The 16,225-nt window shown below is 39.3% G+C and overlaps 1 protein-coding gene across 2 annotated transcripts in view; it reads left to right on the forward strand.

Annotated features, from left to right (window-relative positions):
- The window catches only part of NXPE3 (neurexophilin and PC-esterase domain family member 3), a 46,599-nt gene that overhangs the window by 20,671 nt on the left and 9,703 nt on the right, over window positions 1-16,225 (forward strand). The window contains exons 4-6 of one of the 2 annotated variants that reach the window (XM_049105618.1): window positions 3,036-3,171; window positions 5,043-5,797; window positions 13,035-13,108. In XM_049105618.1, the coding sequence (XP_048961575.1) occupies window positions 5,109-5,797; window positions 13,035-13,108 (763 nt within the window). In that variant the 5' untranslated portion in view covers window positions 3,036-3,171; window positions 5,043-5,108. The remainder of the gene's footprint in view (window positions 1-3,035; window positions 3,172-5,042; window positions 5,798-13,034; window positions 13,109-16,225) is intronic. The other variant, XM_049105617.1, reaches the window with a different exon arrangement.

Raw genomic sequence — 16,225 nt, forward strand, 5'->3', positions numbered from 1 at the left:
AAGGTATATACAGAACATTGCATCTCAGATAAATAGAATATACATTTTCTTCAAGTACACCCAGAAGAATCCCCTGGTTAAATCACATAAAAAGAGACATAACAAATATTAAAATTTAAGAAGACTGAAATCATACCAAATATATTTTCCAACCACAGTGGTACAAAACTAAAGATCAAGAATAAAACAAAGCTGGAAAATCTATGTAAATGTTAAATATTTAATATGTAAATATTAAGCAGCACACTACTGTATAAGCAATTGGCCCAATAAGAAAGCAAATGGCAAATCAAAATGTGTCACAAACAAAAGAAAAGGAAAAAATAATATTCCAAAACCTATAGAATGCAGTAAAAGCAGATGTTAGGGGGCAGCCCGGGTGGCTCAGCGGTTTAGCGTCTGCCTTCGGCACAGGGCATGATCCTGGAATCCTGGGATCGAGTCCCACATCGGGCTCCCTGCGTGGAGCCTGCTTCTCCCTCTGACTGTGTCTCTGCCTTGCTCTCTCTCTGTGTCTCTCATGAATAAATGAATAAAATATTTAAAAAAAAAAAGCAGATGTTAGCGTGAAATTTATGTTATGAGTGCTTGTATTAAGAAAAAAAGTTGAAATAAGCAACTTTACACCACAAGGAACTAGAAAAAGAAGAAACTTAGCTGAAATTTAGTAGAGAAGGCAATAACAAAGAAAAATCAGAAACAAATAGAGACCAGAATAAATAATAACTTTACATTGAAAGTAATGACCAATTTTTTTTTTTTTTTTTTTTAATTAGCAACAGTTTAACTACAGTAAGAAAAAAAAAGGGGCACTTGGGTAGCTCAGATGGTAACTGTCTGCCTTTGGCTCAGGTCATGATCTTCAGGTCCTGGGATCGAGCCCCACATTGGGCTCCCAGCTCAGCAGGGAGTCTACTTCTCCCTCTCTCTCTGTGTCTCTCTGTGTTTGTGCTCTCTCTGTCTTTGTTTCTTTCTTTCAAATAAAATTAAAAAAAAAAATCTTTAAAAAGAAAAAAAAAAAGACTCAAAAACCAAAAGGAGAAATGGAAGAGAAAACAACACAACAGAGAAGCACAGAAATACATAGTGTGATAACAGATTACTGTAAACAATTATATACTAAAAATTCAGATAACTTAGAGGAAAAAATTCCTAAAACACACAATTCACTAAGATTGAATCATGAATCTTGAATTCAAGAGGTAGAAAATCTTCTTAGACCAATAACAAGAATGAAAGTTGAATTAGGAATCAGAAATCTCCCAGCACAGAAAAGGCCAAGACCTCATGGTTTCATTGGTGAATTCTACCAAACATTAAAAAAAAATTAATGACAATCTTTGTCACAATCTTACAAATAATGGAATAGAGGGAACACATTCAAAATCATTCCATGAGGCCAGTACTACTCTGATACCAAAGCAGATAAAAACGATACAAGAACAGGGATGCTGTTGGGTGGCTCAGTTGGTTTGGTGTCTGACTCTTGGTCTCAGCTCAGGTCTCGATCGCAAGATTGTGAGTTCAAGCACCGTATTGAAGTCTATGCTGGGTGTGGAGCCTTCTTACAAAATAGTGACGACAACAAACAATACAAGAACAAAAAAATCTAATTTGTCCAATATGAGTTTAATTTGTCCAATATAAGTTTTGCTACTCGGGCCTATTTGCATGATAAATGTTTCTCTACTCCCTTACTTTCAATCTGCACGTGTCTTTAGGTCTAAAATGAGTCTCTTGGGATCCCTGGGTGGCGCAGCGGTTTGGCGCCTGCCTTTGGCCCAGGGCGCGATCCTGGAGACCCGGGATCGAATCCCACATCAGGCTCCCGGTGCATGGAGCCTGCTTCTCCCTCTGCCTGTGTCTCTGCCTCTCTCTCTCTCTCTCTCTCTCTGTGACTATCATAAATAAATTTAAAAAAAAAATTAAAAAAAAAATAAAAATAAAATGAGTCTCTTGTAGGCTTAAAGCAAAATTGACAGGAAATGTTTTGCGCTGGTCTCAGCCTCTTGATCACCACTGTTGTTGCTGGACTGGTTCTTGTGGTTCTTACTATGACTGCAAGCAGGGATCTTTGAAAAACAATAACAAGTTTTATTATTCATGGGTCCTGGAGGGTATACAGCACACTGGAGGCCACACAGTGAAATCATGGGTAGAGAAAGAAAGAGTACAGGTCTAGGGTTACTAAGGGGGGAATCTAAGAATAGGGGCCTGGGGTTTCACAGGTTCAGTTTTTATTAGTGAATTTGAAACATAAGAGTGGAAATTTAAAGCACAGGAAATGGTCATTTATCTAAATCTACCAAGATCTCTAAAGCAAAGGAGCTTATTGAGGCAGGTGGTGGCCTGGCTCTTTATCTAGTCTTGTGGCTGGCATTGTGTTTTTCTGAGATAGCAGTCTTTTAAGTGGATACCTCTTTGAAAATTCATGCCTTGGCAATCAAAATTGAGGTCAGGCACTTTAATTACCAAAACAACTCCAAAACAACTGTCAGAGTTTACACTATAGGAAGATTATGGAGATTTCCCATTTCCCAGCCCTAAAAGTCCTCTCTGCTTTGTCTGGCTTTCTTTTCTTTTCTTTTCTTTTCTTTTCTTTTCTTTTCTTTTCTTTTCTTTTCTTTTCTTTTCTTTTCTTTTCTTTTCTTTCTTTTCTTTTTTCTTTTCTTTCTTTCTTTTCTTTTTTTTCTTTTCTTTCTTTTCTCTTTTCTTTCTTTCTTTCTTCTTTCTTTCTTTCTTTCTTTCTTTCTTTCTTTCTTTCTTTCTTTCTTTTTTTCTGGTAGGCTTTTAAAATTTAATTTAACTTAAATTCAATAAATATACGGTGTATTATTAGTTTCACAGGTAGAGTTTAATGTTTCATCAGTTGCATATAACACCCAGTGCTCATTACAAGTGCCCACCTTAATACCCATCACCTGTTTAACCCCTCCCCCTGCCAACCTCCCCTCCATCAAGCCTCAGTTTGTTCTCCATAGTTAAGGGTCTCTTATGATTTGCCTCCCTCTTTTTTTTTTTTCCTTCCCCTTCAGATCTCTGTGTCGGATCCTTTGGATAAATACCTGGTAGTACAGTTGCTGGGTCATGGTAGCTCTATTTTTAACTTCTTGAGGAACCTCCATATTGTTTTCCGGAGTGGCTGCACCAGCTTGCATTCCCACAAGCAGTGTAAGAAAGAGGGTTCCCCTTTCTCTGCATCCTCTCCAACATCTGTTGTTTCCTAACTTGATAATTTTACCCATTCTGACTGGTGTGAGGTGATATCTCATTGTGGTTTTGATTTGTATTTCCCTCATGCTGAGTAATGTTGAGCATTTTTTCATGTGTCTTTTGGCCATTTGTATGTCTTCTGTGGAGAAATGTCTGTTCTTGTCTTCTACCATTTTTTGACCTAAAGATTATTTGTTTTTGGGGTGTTGAGTTTGATAAGTTCTTTTTTTATTTTTATCTTTTTAAAGATTTTATTTATTTGAGGGAAAGAGAGAGTGTGTGAGCATGAGCAGGGAGAGGGCCAGAGGGAGAAGCAGACTTCCCGGTGAGTGGGGATCCTAAATCAGGGCTCCGTCCTAGGACCCTGAGATCATGACCTGAGCTGAAGGCAGACACTTAACCGACTGAGCCACCCAGGTGCCCCGAGTTTGGTACTCTGTAGATTTTGGGTACTAGACCTTTATCTGATAAGACATTTGCAGATATCTTCTCCCATTCAGTAGGTTATCTTTTGGTTTTGTTGACTATTTCCTTTGCTTTGCAAAAGCCTGTTACCTTAATGAAGTCCCAGTAGTTCATTTTTGGTTTTATTTCCCTTGTCTTTGAAGAGGTGTCTAGCAGGAAGTTGGTATGGATGAGGTCAAAGAGGTTGCTACCTGTGTTCTTCTGTAGAATTTTGATGGATTCCTGTCTCACATTTAGGTCTTTTATCCATTTTGAGTTTATTTTAGTGTATGGTGTAAGAAAATGGTTCAGTTTCATTCTTCTGCAAATGGCTGTCCAGTTTTCTCAACACCATCTGTTGAAGAGACCATCTTTTTTCCTTTGGATATTCTTTCCTGCTTTTTCGAGGATTAGTTGACCATAGAGTTGAGAGTCCATTTCTAGGTTCTCTATTCTTGGCATTTTTTTTCTTTTCATACTTTCTTTGAATTTCCATCTCTCCCCTTACAGTGCCCATCTGTTCTTTCATGTTGTCTGCTTTTTCTATTAGGGGCATGTTAATCATAGTTGCTTTAAATTACTGGTCTGATTGTTCCAACAACCCTGCCATACCTAATTCTAGTTCTGATGTTTGATTTGTGCTTTCAAACTATGTTTTTTGCCTATTAGTAGTCTTGTAGTTTTTTTTTTTTTTTTTTTGAAAGCTGAATGTTATGTACTGGGTAAAAGGAACTGATTAGTTGTAAGGTGGTGAGGTGAAGCGTTTTATAGTCCCATGAGTAAGTCTCAGTCCTTTAGTGAGCTTTTGCTACTGGGCTGTGAACTTCAGAATTGCTTTTCAGTCCTCTCCCCATACTCCTTAAGTTGGATAGATGATTAGAATGGGCTGGAGCTGGGTATGCCTCTTACCCCAGTTTGGTTCAGTTCTGATAAAATCCCAATAGGTTAGGCTCTGGTAAAATAGTTTCTCTTGAAATCAGGCCTTGTTAAGAAGAACAGAATGCTTTGTTATATTTCCAGATGGTTCTTTTTCTTACTCTGCTGGAAGCTTTGAAGGTTTTTTTTTTCTTCTTTTTTCTTTTTTCTTTTTTTTTTTTTTTTTTCGTTTTGTTTTGTTTTGTTTTTCTTCTGATACTGATTTTGGGAACCTGATTGAGCTCCTGGAGGTAAAATTCACAGAAGGTTGGAGATCTCTCTGTGTTATTTCTCATATTGATTTCTCTGTGTTACAGTAAGATAGCCCTGTAAAACTAGTGAGCTTTGGTTTTTGAAACAATATCATTCCAAGTAGTTTTATTAAAATTAAGCTATAGCAGAGATATATTTGGCTGATAGAAGGACATTTATTGTAGCTGTGGTTTCTGTTTTTGTGTTTTTCTCTTCAGTACTTGGACCATGAGACTGTTGCAGCCACATTCATCGATAGTAGTGGACAGTTTGTTTCCTCCCAGATGACAGGAATTAGCCGGAATCCTTACTGTGGCTACGAGCATCAGACTCTCTCCAGCCGGGAGCGCATGGAGGAGGACTCCTTGCTGGCCGCCTTACAGTGGCAGGTGCCTGATGTGGGTCCAGTCCCCTTTTTGAAGAGCACTGACCCTTCTTCCAGCTACTTTGTTATCTTGAACTCTGCAGCCTTCTTCAAGGTGGGAAGCCAACTAGAAGTGCTGGTTCATGTACAGGATTTTCAAAGAAAGCCCAAGAAATATGGTGGAGACTACCTGCAGGCCAGAATCCACTCCCCTAAGCTGCAGGCAGGGGCTGTGGGCAGAGTGGTAGACTACCAGAATGGGTTTTACAAGGTCTTTTTTACTTTGCTCTGGCCAGGCAAAGTTAAAGTGTCCATATCTCTGGTCCACCCGACTGAAGGGATCAGAGTTCTTCAGCACCTACAGGAAGAGAAGCCACACAGGGTATATTTCAAGAGTCTCTTCCGTTCAGGAAGAATTTCTGAAACCACGGAGTGCAATGTGTGTCTTCCTGGGAGTCTGCCCTTGTGTAACTTTACAGATCTCTACACTGGAGAACCCTGGTTCTGCTTCAAACCAAAGAAGCTCCCTTGCAGCAGCAGAATTAACCATTTCAAAGGAGGATACCTGAAGGGCCTTCTGACTACTGCAGAGAATGCTTTCTTCCAGAGGTATGGGCTTCTTGTTCTGGGAGGTGATTTAAGGGTCCTTTTCCATTGTTTTTGTCCCAGTTAGGAGACACTATCCCATTTAGGAGACACTCTTGTTTTCGTTATTTGCTTCATATATCTCTCTGAAGTTGGCCTAATTTGGGAGAGGTAGTGAAAAGAAAATAAATATTTATATTTTTTGAATAGTTTTTATTTTTATTTATTTATTAAAAAATTTTTTTAAAGATTCTTTTCATTTTTAAGTAATCTCTACACCCAGTGTCAGGCTCAGACCCACAACCCTGAGATCAAGCTGCATACTCCGCTGACTAAGCCAGATGCCTTCTTGTGAATAGTTCTTAGAAATTGAAGCTTAGATCTTATTCCAGTTTAAATTAAAGACTTTTTACCCTTGAGGTTTTGTTTTTTTACCCTTATATCTATGTTTTACTTCAGAACCACATAGCATATCTATAGTTATATAAGAAAAATTGCTTATTCACAGAACAGATCAAAAAATCACCCAAGAACTAGAGGTATTGTAGTCAGGCCAGTGTCTTAGCTTCATGTCTAATAAAATGAAAAAATTTTAAGTGACGTATTAAACATGTATTGATAGGAAAAGAACTATGAATGTGACAACATTGCTGGGTTGATTTAATGATAAACATGGGCAGAGGAATACCACAGCAAACTATATTTTTTGAATTAATAATCATTGAAATTTCTGCATTATTGTGCACAAATTTCTGTTTTTGAACCTAAGTGTAAAACTTTTTCAGCATGGTGATCAATATATGGAATAATAATAGAATGTATGGAAAAAAAATAATAGAATGTATGGGATCAGTATGACTAAAAATGATTTCTTCAACATTCCATATAGTTGTGAAGTAAAATAGCAATGCCTCAGGGGGGAAAAAAAAGTTAGAAAGCCATATTATCACAAAGTCCAGTTATTTGAAAGAATGTAAAAATGTCTTTTTTTTTTTTTTAGTGAAATAAGTACTTTAAAAAATATTCTCTGGTAGAGAGGTAGTTTTTGTTAAGTACATCTGGGCAACCCTTAAAAATTTCGTGTTTTACATACATTCATTCCTTAGTGGGGGAGAAGTACTTATCATAAGGTCTGCAGTCTATGGGAGATTCTAAAATAAAGCCCTCTGATTTTTCCACTTTTCCTGGAGTCAGCTTTTGGTCCTACCAGTTTTAAACACACATTTGGTGGACTCCTGCCATGCTGTTGGAAGGCCAGCAGGGGGAGCACTACTCAATGTGTTTACTGTACTGTTCAGAAGACTAGTTTTTTGTGTGGCTCAGTAAGTACACCAGGACTTCAGCTTTAATTTTATCCCGGGTTTGATCTCAGACAAGCTGTTTATCAGTGACGGTGAGCAAATTATTTCAGTTCTGTGTACTTTCTGCTAATGTGTGAAGACTGCTCAGTTACTCCCCCTTTTGGAGCTGTCTTGTCAGTGCATTTGTGGCTTAGCAAAAAAGAGGAAGCATGGCTTGTAATTTTTTTTTTTTTTGAGATTTTATTTATTTATTTCACGAGAGAGACACAAAGAGAGAGAGAGGCAGAGACACGGGCAGAGGGAAGATCAGGCTCCATGCAGGGAGCCTGACATGGGACTCGATCTCCAGGATCGGGCCCTGGGCTGAAGGCTACACTAAACCACTGAGCCACCCGGGCTGCCCATCATGGCTTGTAATTTATGGCAATTCCATGTGGGAAAAAATGGGAAAAAGGCTAGAGGATTTGTAAAATTTAAGAATATTCCTGACATCAAATCCTACCATTAAAACTAGAAGACAAAAAACAAACAAACAAAAAACTAGAAGACACCTATGAATTGTGAAGGATGAAATAATGTATGTCCCTGTCCTTACTTGTATGTCCTGGATAAGGCTGGCTGATGGCACTTTGTAGTAGAAACAGACTTTGTAGTAGAATCATAAGAATTTTTCCTTACCTGGAAGTTTGCTGGGAAAATAGAGTTTGAGGTGAACTTTAGAAACCAAACATTTGATAGTCCTGATACTGATTTTTTTTGTATTGTTTTCTCTGTTAAAATTCTGAAGTTTTGTGCCTCCTAACTAGAAAGAAAAAGATTGAAATTGACCTTTTGAGTAGTATTCCATTCCATATATTTGTAGCATAATTTCTTTTTTTCTTTCTAACTCTGTCTAAAAAAACTTTTCAGATCATTAGAAACACCGCAAGAATAATAAAAGTGAACATCCATATGTCTTTTACTTAGATTCACCATTGTTATTGTTCTGCTACATTTTTTTCTCTCGCTTTCTCTCTGTGTGTTTATATATGTGTATACCTATGTATAATTCTTTTACCCTGGGCATTTGAGAGTAAGTTGCAGACATCATGATGTTGCAGTGAGTATGTAACTCCTAGGACATGGACACTCTTCAGTATGTAACCAGAGCATAGTTACTGCACTTGAGACATTTATCTTTGATACAATTCTCTCTAGTTGTCCCTGTAATGTCCATTAGAGCTGTCTTTTTTTAAAGTTTTATAAAGATGTATTTATTTATTTTAGAGAGGGCGAACATGAGGCAGATGGAGAGGGAGAAAGAATCTTTTTTTTTTTTTTAAAGATTTTATTTATTCACAAGAAAGAGAGAGAGAGAGAGCTTGAGAGGCAGAGACACAGGCGGAGGGAGAAGCAAGCTCTATGCAGGGAGCCCAACGTGGGACTCGATCCCGGGTCTCCAGGATCACACCCTGGGCTGAAGGCAGCACTAAACCGCTGAACCACCTGGGCTGCCCTGAGGGAGAGAGAATCTTAAGCAGACTCCACACTCATGGAGGGGCTCAATCCCACGACCCTGAGATCACAACCTGAGTGAGAACCAAGAGTTGGATGCTCAGTTAACTGTGACACCCAGGCACCTCTTTTTATTTTATTATTATTATTTATTTTTATTTTTATTTTTATTTTTTTTAAATTTTTATTTATTTATGATAGTCACACAACAGAGAGAGAGAGAGACAGAGACACAGGCAGAGGGAGAAGCAGGCTCCATGCACCGAGAGCCCGACGTGGGATTCGATCCCGGGTCTCCAGGATCGAGCCCTGGGCCAAAGGCAGGCGCCAAACTGCTGCGCCACCCAGGGATCCCCACCTCTTTTTATTTTTAAGAAGATTTAATTATTTATTTTAGTTGATTTTAATCTAACTATGATCACATTGTGTTTAGTTATCTCTAACCTCTTTTAATTTGGAAGAGGTCTCTAGCTTGTTTTTTAAAAACTTTTTATAAGAGATATGTTTATTTAAATATATGTAGATGGAAATAAATTACTGAAGAAAGCAATCACATTATAAAATATTCTGTTTAAAAGTCAATGAGGTAATGGATTGATTTTATGATATGTAAGATATAGCCCAATAAAGTTAAAAAAGAAAAAAAAAGTGAGTTGCTTCTCAGGACAGAGAAAAAACCCGAGGTTCTGTAGCTTCAAACAATATCTTTTTGGCAATATTGTCTGTAAGGACAAGGTCATCTACAGAGAAGAACCTGATATTCCACAACAAAAGGAGAAGATAAAAAATGTTCTCTTTGTTGAGATTTCTTTTTTTTTAATCTTTAAAAAATTTATTTATCCATTCACGAGAGACACACAGAGAAAGGCAGAGACACAGTCAGGTCCACGCAGGGAGTCTGAAGTGGGACTCGATCCCGGGACACTAGGATCAGGCTCTGGGCTGAAGACAGTGCTAAACCACTAAGTCACCTGGGCTGCCCTTTGTTGAGATTTCTTGATCAAGCATTTAAACATTTCAGTGCAAGAATCCCATCACTTAGCACCAACAGAAAAAAGCATATAATAAGCCAAGGAAAAATGCTAAACAGGAGAGCCACCATATGTAAGAAGGGACATGGGATGTTTCCTGTGCTGTACTGTGTGGTGTAGCACAGGAACACCTGACTGATGTTTCTGACTTTGCAAGGTCAAAAGTTCTGGTGGTCTAAAAAATAAACAGCTCATCCAAAGGCAGCCTACTAAAAGGTGGAGTTGCTGAGCTGGCCCCCACTCTCAGGGGCTGCTTGATAGCTTCTCCAGTCTGTCCCCCTAAAGGACTCTGACCTGGATGCCAATTATGATTGCACAGCTGAGGAAGAGGGGGAAGACCCGGGTGCCAGGTCTGATGGCTGAGGCCCTGGACTGGGCCATGCCTTGAGGCGCGGTTAGTGGTACTACTGTCCCTGGCGTTTCATCCCAGTGCACCAGTACTTGGCTTGAGCCAGCTTTTAGAACCTCTCTTTGAGATCTTCATGAGGAAGTTGGTCACATCTCTGTCACTGTCCAACAGTAGCCTTTCATGATCTGTCTCCAGGATGAACCACTGTCCACTTTCTGTTCTCTGAATCAAAGAGGTAGGTTATCCACCCATTGAAGCCAAACTGCCAGGATCCACTGGTGTGTCTGATGGCCCCAAACTCACACATCATCCTATCCTCCTTGGTGAGAGAATTGCTGTTAGTGAAAGTCTCTGCTTTGATGTCAAGAAGTTTGTTTTTGAGCTCTTCCGGCAGGTCTTTCAGAGTTTCCATCTGTCTCTCCAAGAACTCTATGTTCTTCACTTTCATCCCCAGAGGACCAAAGAGTTTGACCTTTTCACCACCAGGCATAGGAAAGAAACATGTCTTCATTGATATTTCCTTGAGTCTCATACTGTGGTTGTCCAGAACTGGGCTTGGGTGTCATGAAGAAATTATAGTGAAGAGAGGAAGCATCAGTCTCTCACCCAGTGTGCGTGGTGCCCACAAACTCTCTACTGCGTGCTGCCAGTGGCCAGTCCAGCAGCAGCGGAAGCAGGGTCAGGAAGCCCAGCGAGAACTTGGTGGCCACAGTGGACTTATCACTCCTATAGTTTGTTTTTTTTACAATATTAAGAATTTGGGGGCACCTGGGCTGCTCAGTCCGTTAAGCATCCGACTCTTGATTTTGGCTCAGGTCATGATCTCAGGGTCCTGAGATTGAGCCCTGTTTTGGGCTCTGCGCTCAGGAGAGTGTTTCTCCCTCTCCTTCCCCCTCTGCCTCCACCCTGCTCACGTTCTCTCTCTCTCAATCTCTCTCATAAATAAATAGAATCTTTAAGTGTTTTAAAAAAGAATTTTGAAGTCACCGTTTTGTAGGATGTCCCTTAGTTTGGATTTGCTGCTTTATTGTTTCTCAATGACCAAATTGGGGTTAAAACATTTTTACAGGAAAATTACAAAAGGGAAATTTTCTACTTTTCCTTACCTCAAAGTTCTCTCATGAAAGTAGTTTGTGTTGTTTTAGAAGTTGTATCTTCTCTTAAATGTCACTTAATCTGTTTTTTCCTGATATAGTTGAGCCTTGAAAACCACTGTCATGGGGGGGATGCCAGCCACCCGCAGAGTCCATCTGAAACCTCTAACTTCTGAATCCCCCCAAAATGAACTACTAATATCCTTCTGTTGGCCAGAACCCTTATAGCTGATTAACACATATTTTGTATGCTATATATATTATATACTGTATTCTTATAATAAGAAAAGAAAATCACAAGGAACAGAAAATACATTTACAGTACTGTACTGTATTTATTGAAAAAAATCCACGCATAAATAGATGTCCATACCCACGTTGTGCAAGGGTCAGCTGTACTGCCTTCCTCTTTGTTGTTTCTCTCCCCCACTAGAATGTCCATTCTAGTGAAGAAGGAGATGTGTGTTTTGTGTACTGTTAGATCCCTGACATCTAGGTCAATGCCAGGCACATAGTAGAAGCTTCAAAATTATTATTGTTGTTATTTTTAAAGATTTATTTATTTATTGAAGGGAGTAGGAGAGGAAGAGAGCGAGCATGTAGGATAGGAGGGGCAGAGGGAGAGAGAGAATCGTAAGCAGACCCCACACTGAGCAGGGAGCCCATTGTGGGGTTTGATCTCATGACCCTGAGATCATGACCTAGCTGAAACCAAGAGTCAGACACTGAACTGACTGTTCTACCCAGGTGCCCACGAATTATTTTTTTATTATATTTTTAAAAATTGTAATTCCAGTGTGAGTGGCATTCAGTGTTATATTTGTTTTAGGGGTACAATATTGATTGTGATTCAGCAATTCCATATATTATTCAGTGCTAACCAAGATAAATGTACTCTTAAATCCTCATTTCCTATTTCACCCATCCCTCAACCCACCTCCCATCTGGAGACCATCTGTTTGTTCTGTATAGGTAAGAGTCTGTTTTTTGGTTTGTCTCTTTTTTCCCCTGTTGTTCATTTGAAGTGTAAGAATTACTGAAGGACAATTTTTTTTTTTCTCTTGAGAGAGAGAAATAGAAGGTGAGTGGCATGGGAAGGGCAAAGGGAGAGGGAGAGAGACACTCATCAGCAGACTCCATGCCTTGCTGAAGTCAAGAGTCGGACACTTAACTGATGGAGCCACCTAGGCGCCCCTCTCTTTTGAATTGTCTTTTGATGAAACAAAATATGACTCAGTTCCTGTATCAGGAATTTGGAAAGTTATCATTTTATGTTATTTGTTTTCTATCTAAGTGTAGGAGGTTAGTTATTGTGATCAGTTTCTGGCATAGTTATACCAAGTTTTCAGTACTTTTCCCCTGGACTTCACTCGCCCCCACTTTTCCACACAGCTCTCCATCAGTTATTTTCCCAACGTGGACTCTAGTTCAGGGCTTATGCTAAGTACTGAAGACAAAAGGGTAGTGAAACACAAACTGTGCCTTTGAGGAGTGTATGTTTTAGAAAGAGGCACAATAGAGCCGTAGCAGAAGTGAGCAAAGTACTGCAAGAGCGTGTATCTGGTGATGAGTGTCTCCAGTAAGACTTCTCTTTGTTCTGGCCAAGGTCTGAGTAATCCAACATGTGACTTAATGCTGCCTCAATTTGTAGCCTGAAAATTAGCAACAGAAGGGACATTCTCATCAGTGTGAGCCATTTCCTGAGTCCCAAGGGGAATAAATAATTCAGACCGGAATTTGTCATTTTGGAGCTTAGACTCTCACTGCTAAGCAGTGAAAAATTAAAAACCTATTTAATTTGTATTTACTTTATATGTCTATATAAACTGCTTATTATGAGACATAGTTTATTAATTGTGTTAACATTTATAAGAATATTTCATCTTAAGGTTCTATCAAATCACACCAGTGTTTTAATTTACAAATGAAGATACATATTAGAAAATAAGTGTTCTTTAATCTAAGCTTGTACTCTTTCTATTCCCTTTAAAGTGGTGTCAATATCAAAATGCCAATCAACTCCAGTGGACCTGATTGGGTGACTGTGATTCCCACAAGCATCAAAGGTAAAAAGGAGTGAACTTTGATGATTTATTGTTTTTCTTGCTAAATGGATTGAGGCTTTGTGGTTTCACTTATGTCATGAAAACTTTTTTCCTCCTTTTAATATGCCATGGCCATACCTCTGGGCACAATTGAAAATACTAAAAGAACCTTTTGATTAAAATAAATCAGACCTCATGTGCATAATCTTGGGCTCTGCTATGTATATGCATGTAAAATTTATCTTCTTCGCCCTCTTTCCTCTCTGGTTGGCTTCTTAGGAGCTGTTAGTGCTATACTGTTCAATATGGTAGCTACTAGCCTCATGTGGCTCTTCAAATTTAAGTTGATTAAAATTAAGTAAAGTCTAAAATTTAGTTCTTAAGTCACACATCTTTCAGAGCCACGTGTAGCTAGTGACTGCCATGTTGGACAGCATTTTATATAGAATGTATCCATTATTGCAGAGGTTCTGTGGGAGAATAGTGGTGTTCTAGAGATATTCAAGAAATGTGTGTAAAATTGTCAGGGAATTTTTTGAAATCAAAAGCATTGGGTTATTGAATGTCCATTTTCTCAAAGTGTGATGTGTGCATTAGCAACATCGGCCTTAGCGGAGACTTGCTAGAATTGCAGATTCTCAGGTCTTAGGCTACTGAATCAGAAACTGGGGTGTAGGGCCCAGCAGTTTGTGTTTTAACAAACCTTCTTCATGATTTTGATCCATTGGTATAGGATATTATTAAAAGGAAGACAACAGAATTCAGAAGAGTAAATGTATGTGTTCTGTTTTTGCAGAACAGAAATAAATAGCCATGGTGATTTTTAGAAAGAACAGATGAATATTATTTAGAAAGCTTATGCAGATGGCAGGCAAGGTCCTTATAGTTGTTGAAAGCATCTATGTGTAGTCTCCCACACAGATACTGCAAACACAGATACCATAGAGCCTGTGTATATAATATATGAATCTAGTAACGGTGGGTACTAGTCATATACATGCCTTGTGTGAGTGGTGAAGTACCCAAAGAGCAAGGACAGCTTCTCTGCAGTTCCATCTGCTTTGCTGCTGTGCAGAAATGTAGACACAGTGTGGCCAGATCTATAGGGTTTTTTTTCCTACGAGAAACATCAGAAGTCTTAATCTTCAATCTTTAAACATCAGCATCCGGCTGAAAACTTTAAAATACTTTGTGGGCTAAGTAACATTTGTCTGTGGCCCAGATGCAGCCAGGACGCTGCCAGTCTATATCTCTGGTCTCCACCATCATGTACCACAAGAAATCCCAATCTTTTCCTAGCGAAAGACTGTATTTGATTTACTTAAAGCCAGGGAGTTACTAATTTGAAAAAATTTATATATGAAACATCATTAATGGAAATCTTTTATTTGCCTGGGCCTCACCTTCCATATCTATCCTCCATAGTCCTCACTCCTCATACTCTTTAATGTCTGACCCCTCAGGAGGCCCTATTCTGGTATATCACAGCTACTCTTCTTTGCTACAGTCCCAGCCTTCTGGCTTGCCTGCCCTGTCCCTACGTGTCTAGTGCAATAGCCAGTGGGTGGAACTTTGGATGGTTGACCTGTACATGACAGGTCTTGGTGTTCAGCCAAGAAGTGGTTGTAGGTTTGTGATATACTGTTCTGGTTAGAGAGAAGACAGATTTAGTAACCAGTGAGACTTTTGATGGACTTTTATTTTTTATTTATCATAAAGATTTTATTTATTTGAGAGAGAGAGAAAGAATGAATTAGTATGGGAGGGGCAGAGGGAGAGAGACAAGCGGACTCTCTATTGAGCGAGGAGCCTTTTTGCTAGACTCGATTCCAGGACCTTGAGATTATTACCCAAGCCAAAGTCAGATGCTTAACTGATTGAGCCACCCAGGCTTCCCTTGATGGATTTTTAGAGGTAGAAAGGAACCGTGAATCAATAGGAGCAGAATAGCCTGGTTTGAGAAGACTGTCTCAGAGCAGGTATATAGTTGGAAAGAAAAGAGAAGAGCAATTGCTTACATAATATCAAAGACACACAGTTTAGGAGAACTCTTGTGACCAGCAGGCTGGAATCAAAGACCCTAAACCATGGGCTTACATCCCTCCCTCTCTCCCTCCCTGTCTTCCTCTCTTCCTTCCTTTCTTCCTCCTTTTTAACTTGTTTTCAGATAATTTAAACCTAAATATGAGTTACAGAAATAGTACAAGGTTCCTGCATAGCCTACACCCTTCCCCTTACATAACCACCTAATACTTTCAAAACTATGGTTTTAACATCACGACACTGTAGAGTTTATTTGGATTTCATCAGTTTTTCCACTAATGTCCTTTCTCTGTTCCAGAATCCAGTGTAGGATCCCACACTGCATTTAATCACTGTGTTTCCTTAGTCTTCCCTCTATGACATTATCTTCCATGACCTTTGCACTTTGAAGAGCACTGGTCAGATATTTTTAGAATGTTTCTACCTTTGGATTTGTCTAATGTTTTCTAATGATTAGCATGAGATTACACATTTTTGGAAGAATAGCACAGAAATGATGCCGTATCCTTTTAAGGGAGTACGTGATGTTAGTAGTATTGTTAATGATGTTAACTTAGATCACTTGGTTCACGTGGTGTCCATCAGGGCTCTCTTCTCTTTATGTTTTTTTTTTTTTAAAGATTTTATTTATTTATTCATGACAGACACAGAGAGAGAGAGAGAGAGAGAGAGAGGCAGAGACACAGGCAGAGGGAGAAGCAGTCTCCATACAGGGAGCCCGATGTGGGACTCGATCCCAGGTCTCCAGGATCACACCCCGGGCCGAAGGTGGCGCTAAACCGCTGGGCCACTGGGGCTAGCCTCTTCTCTTTATGTTGACTCTGTATTCTGGGGAGATACTTTGAGACTGTGGCGGGCTGAATAATTCCCCCCCCCGCCCCCCCCCGCCCAAGATACCCAGATCTTAATCCCTCAAATTTATGAATGTTGCTGTGTACGGATGGCAGAGGAAACTTTGCATGTATGTTAAATTAATAGTTCTAGAGATGGGGAGAGATTATCTGGATATACTGAGTGGGCCCTAAACACAACCACTAGTGTCCTCTTAAGAGGGAGGCAGAAGGAGATTTCGTATAGAAGCAGAAGGCAGTGTCA

This window comes from Canis lupus, chromosome 33 (genome assembly GCF_003254725.2).
Source record: "Canis lupus dingo isolate Sandy chromosome 33, ASM325472v2, whole genome shotgun sequence".
Classification (NCBI taxonomy): Eukaryota; Metazoa; Chordata; class Mammalia; order Carnivora; family Canidae; genus Canis; species Canis lupus.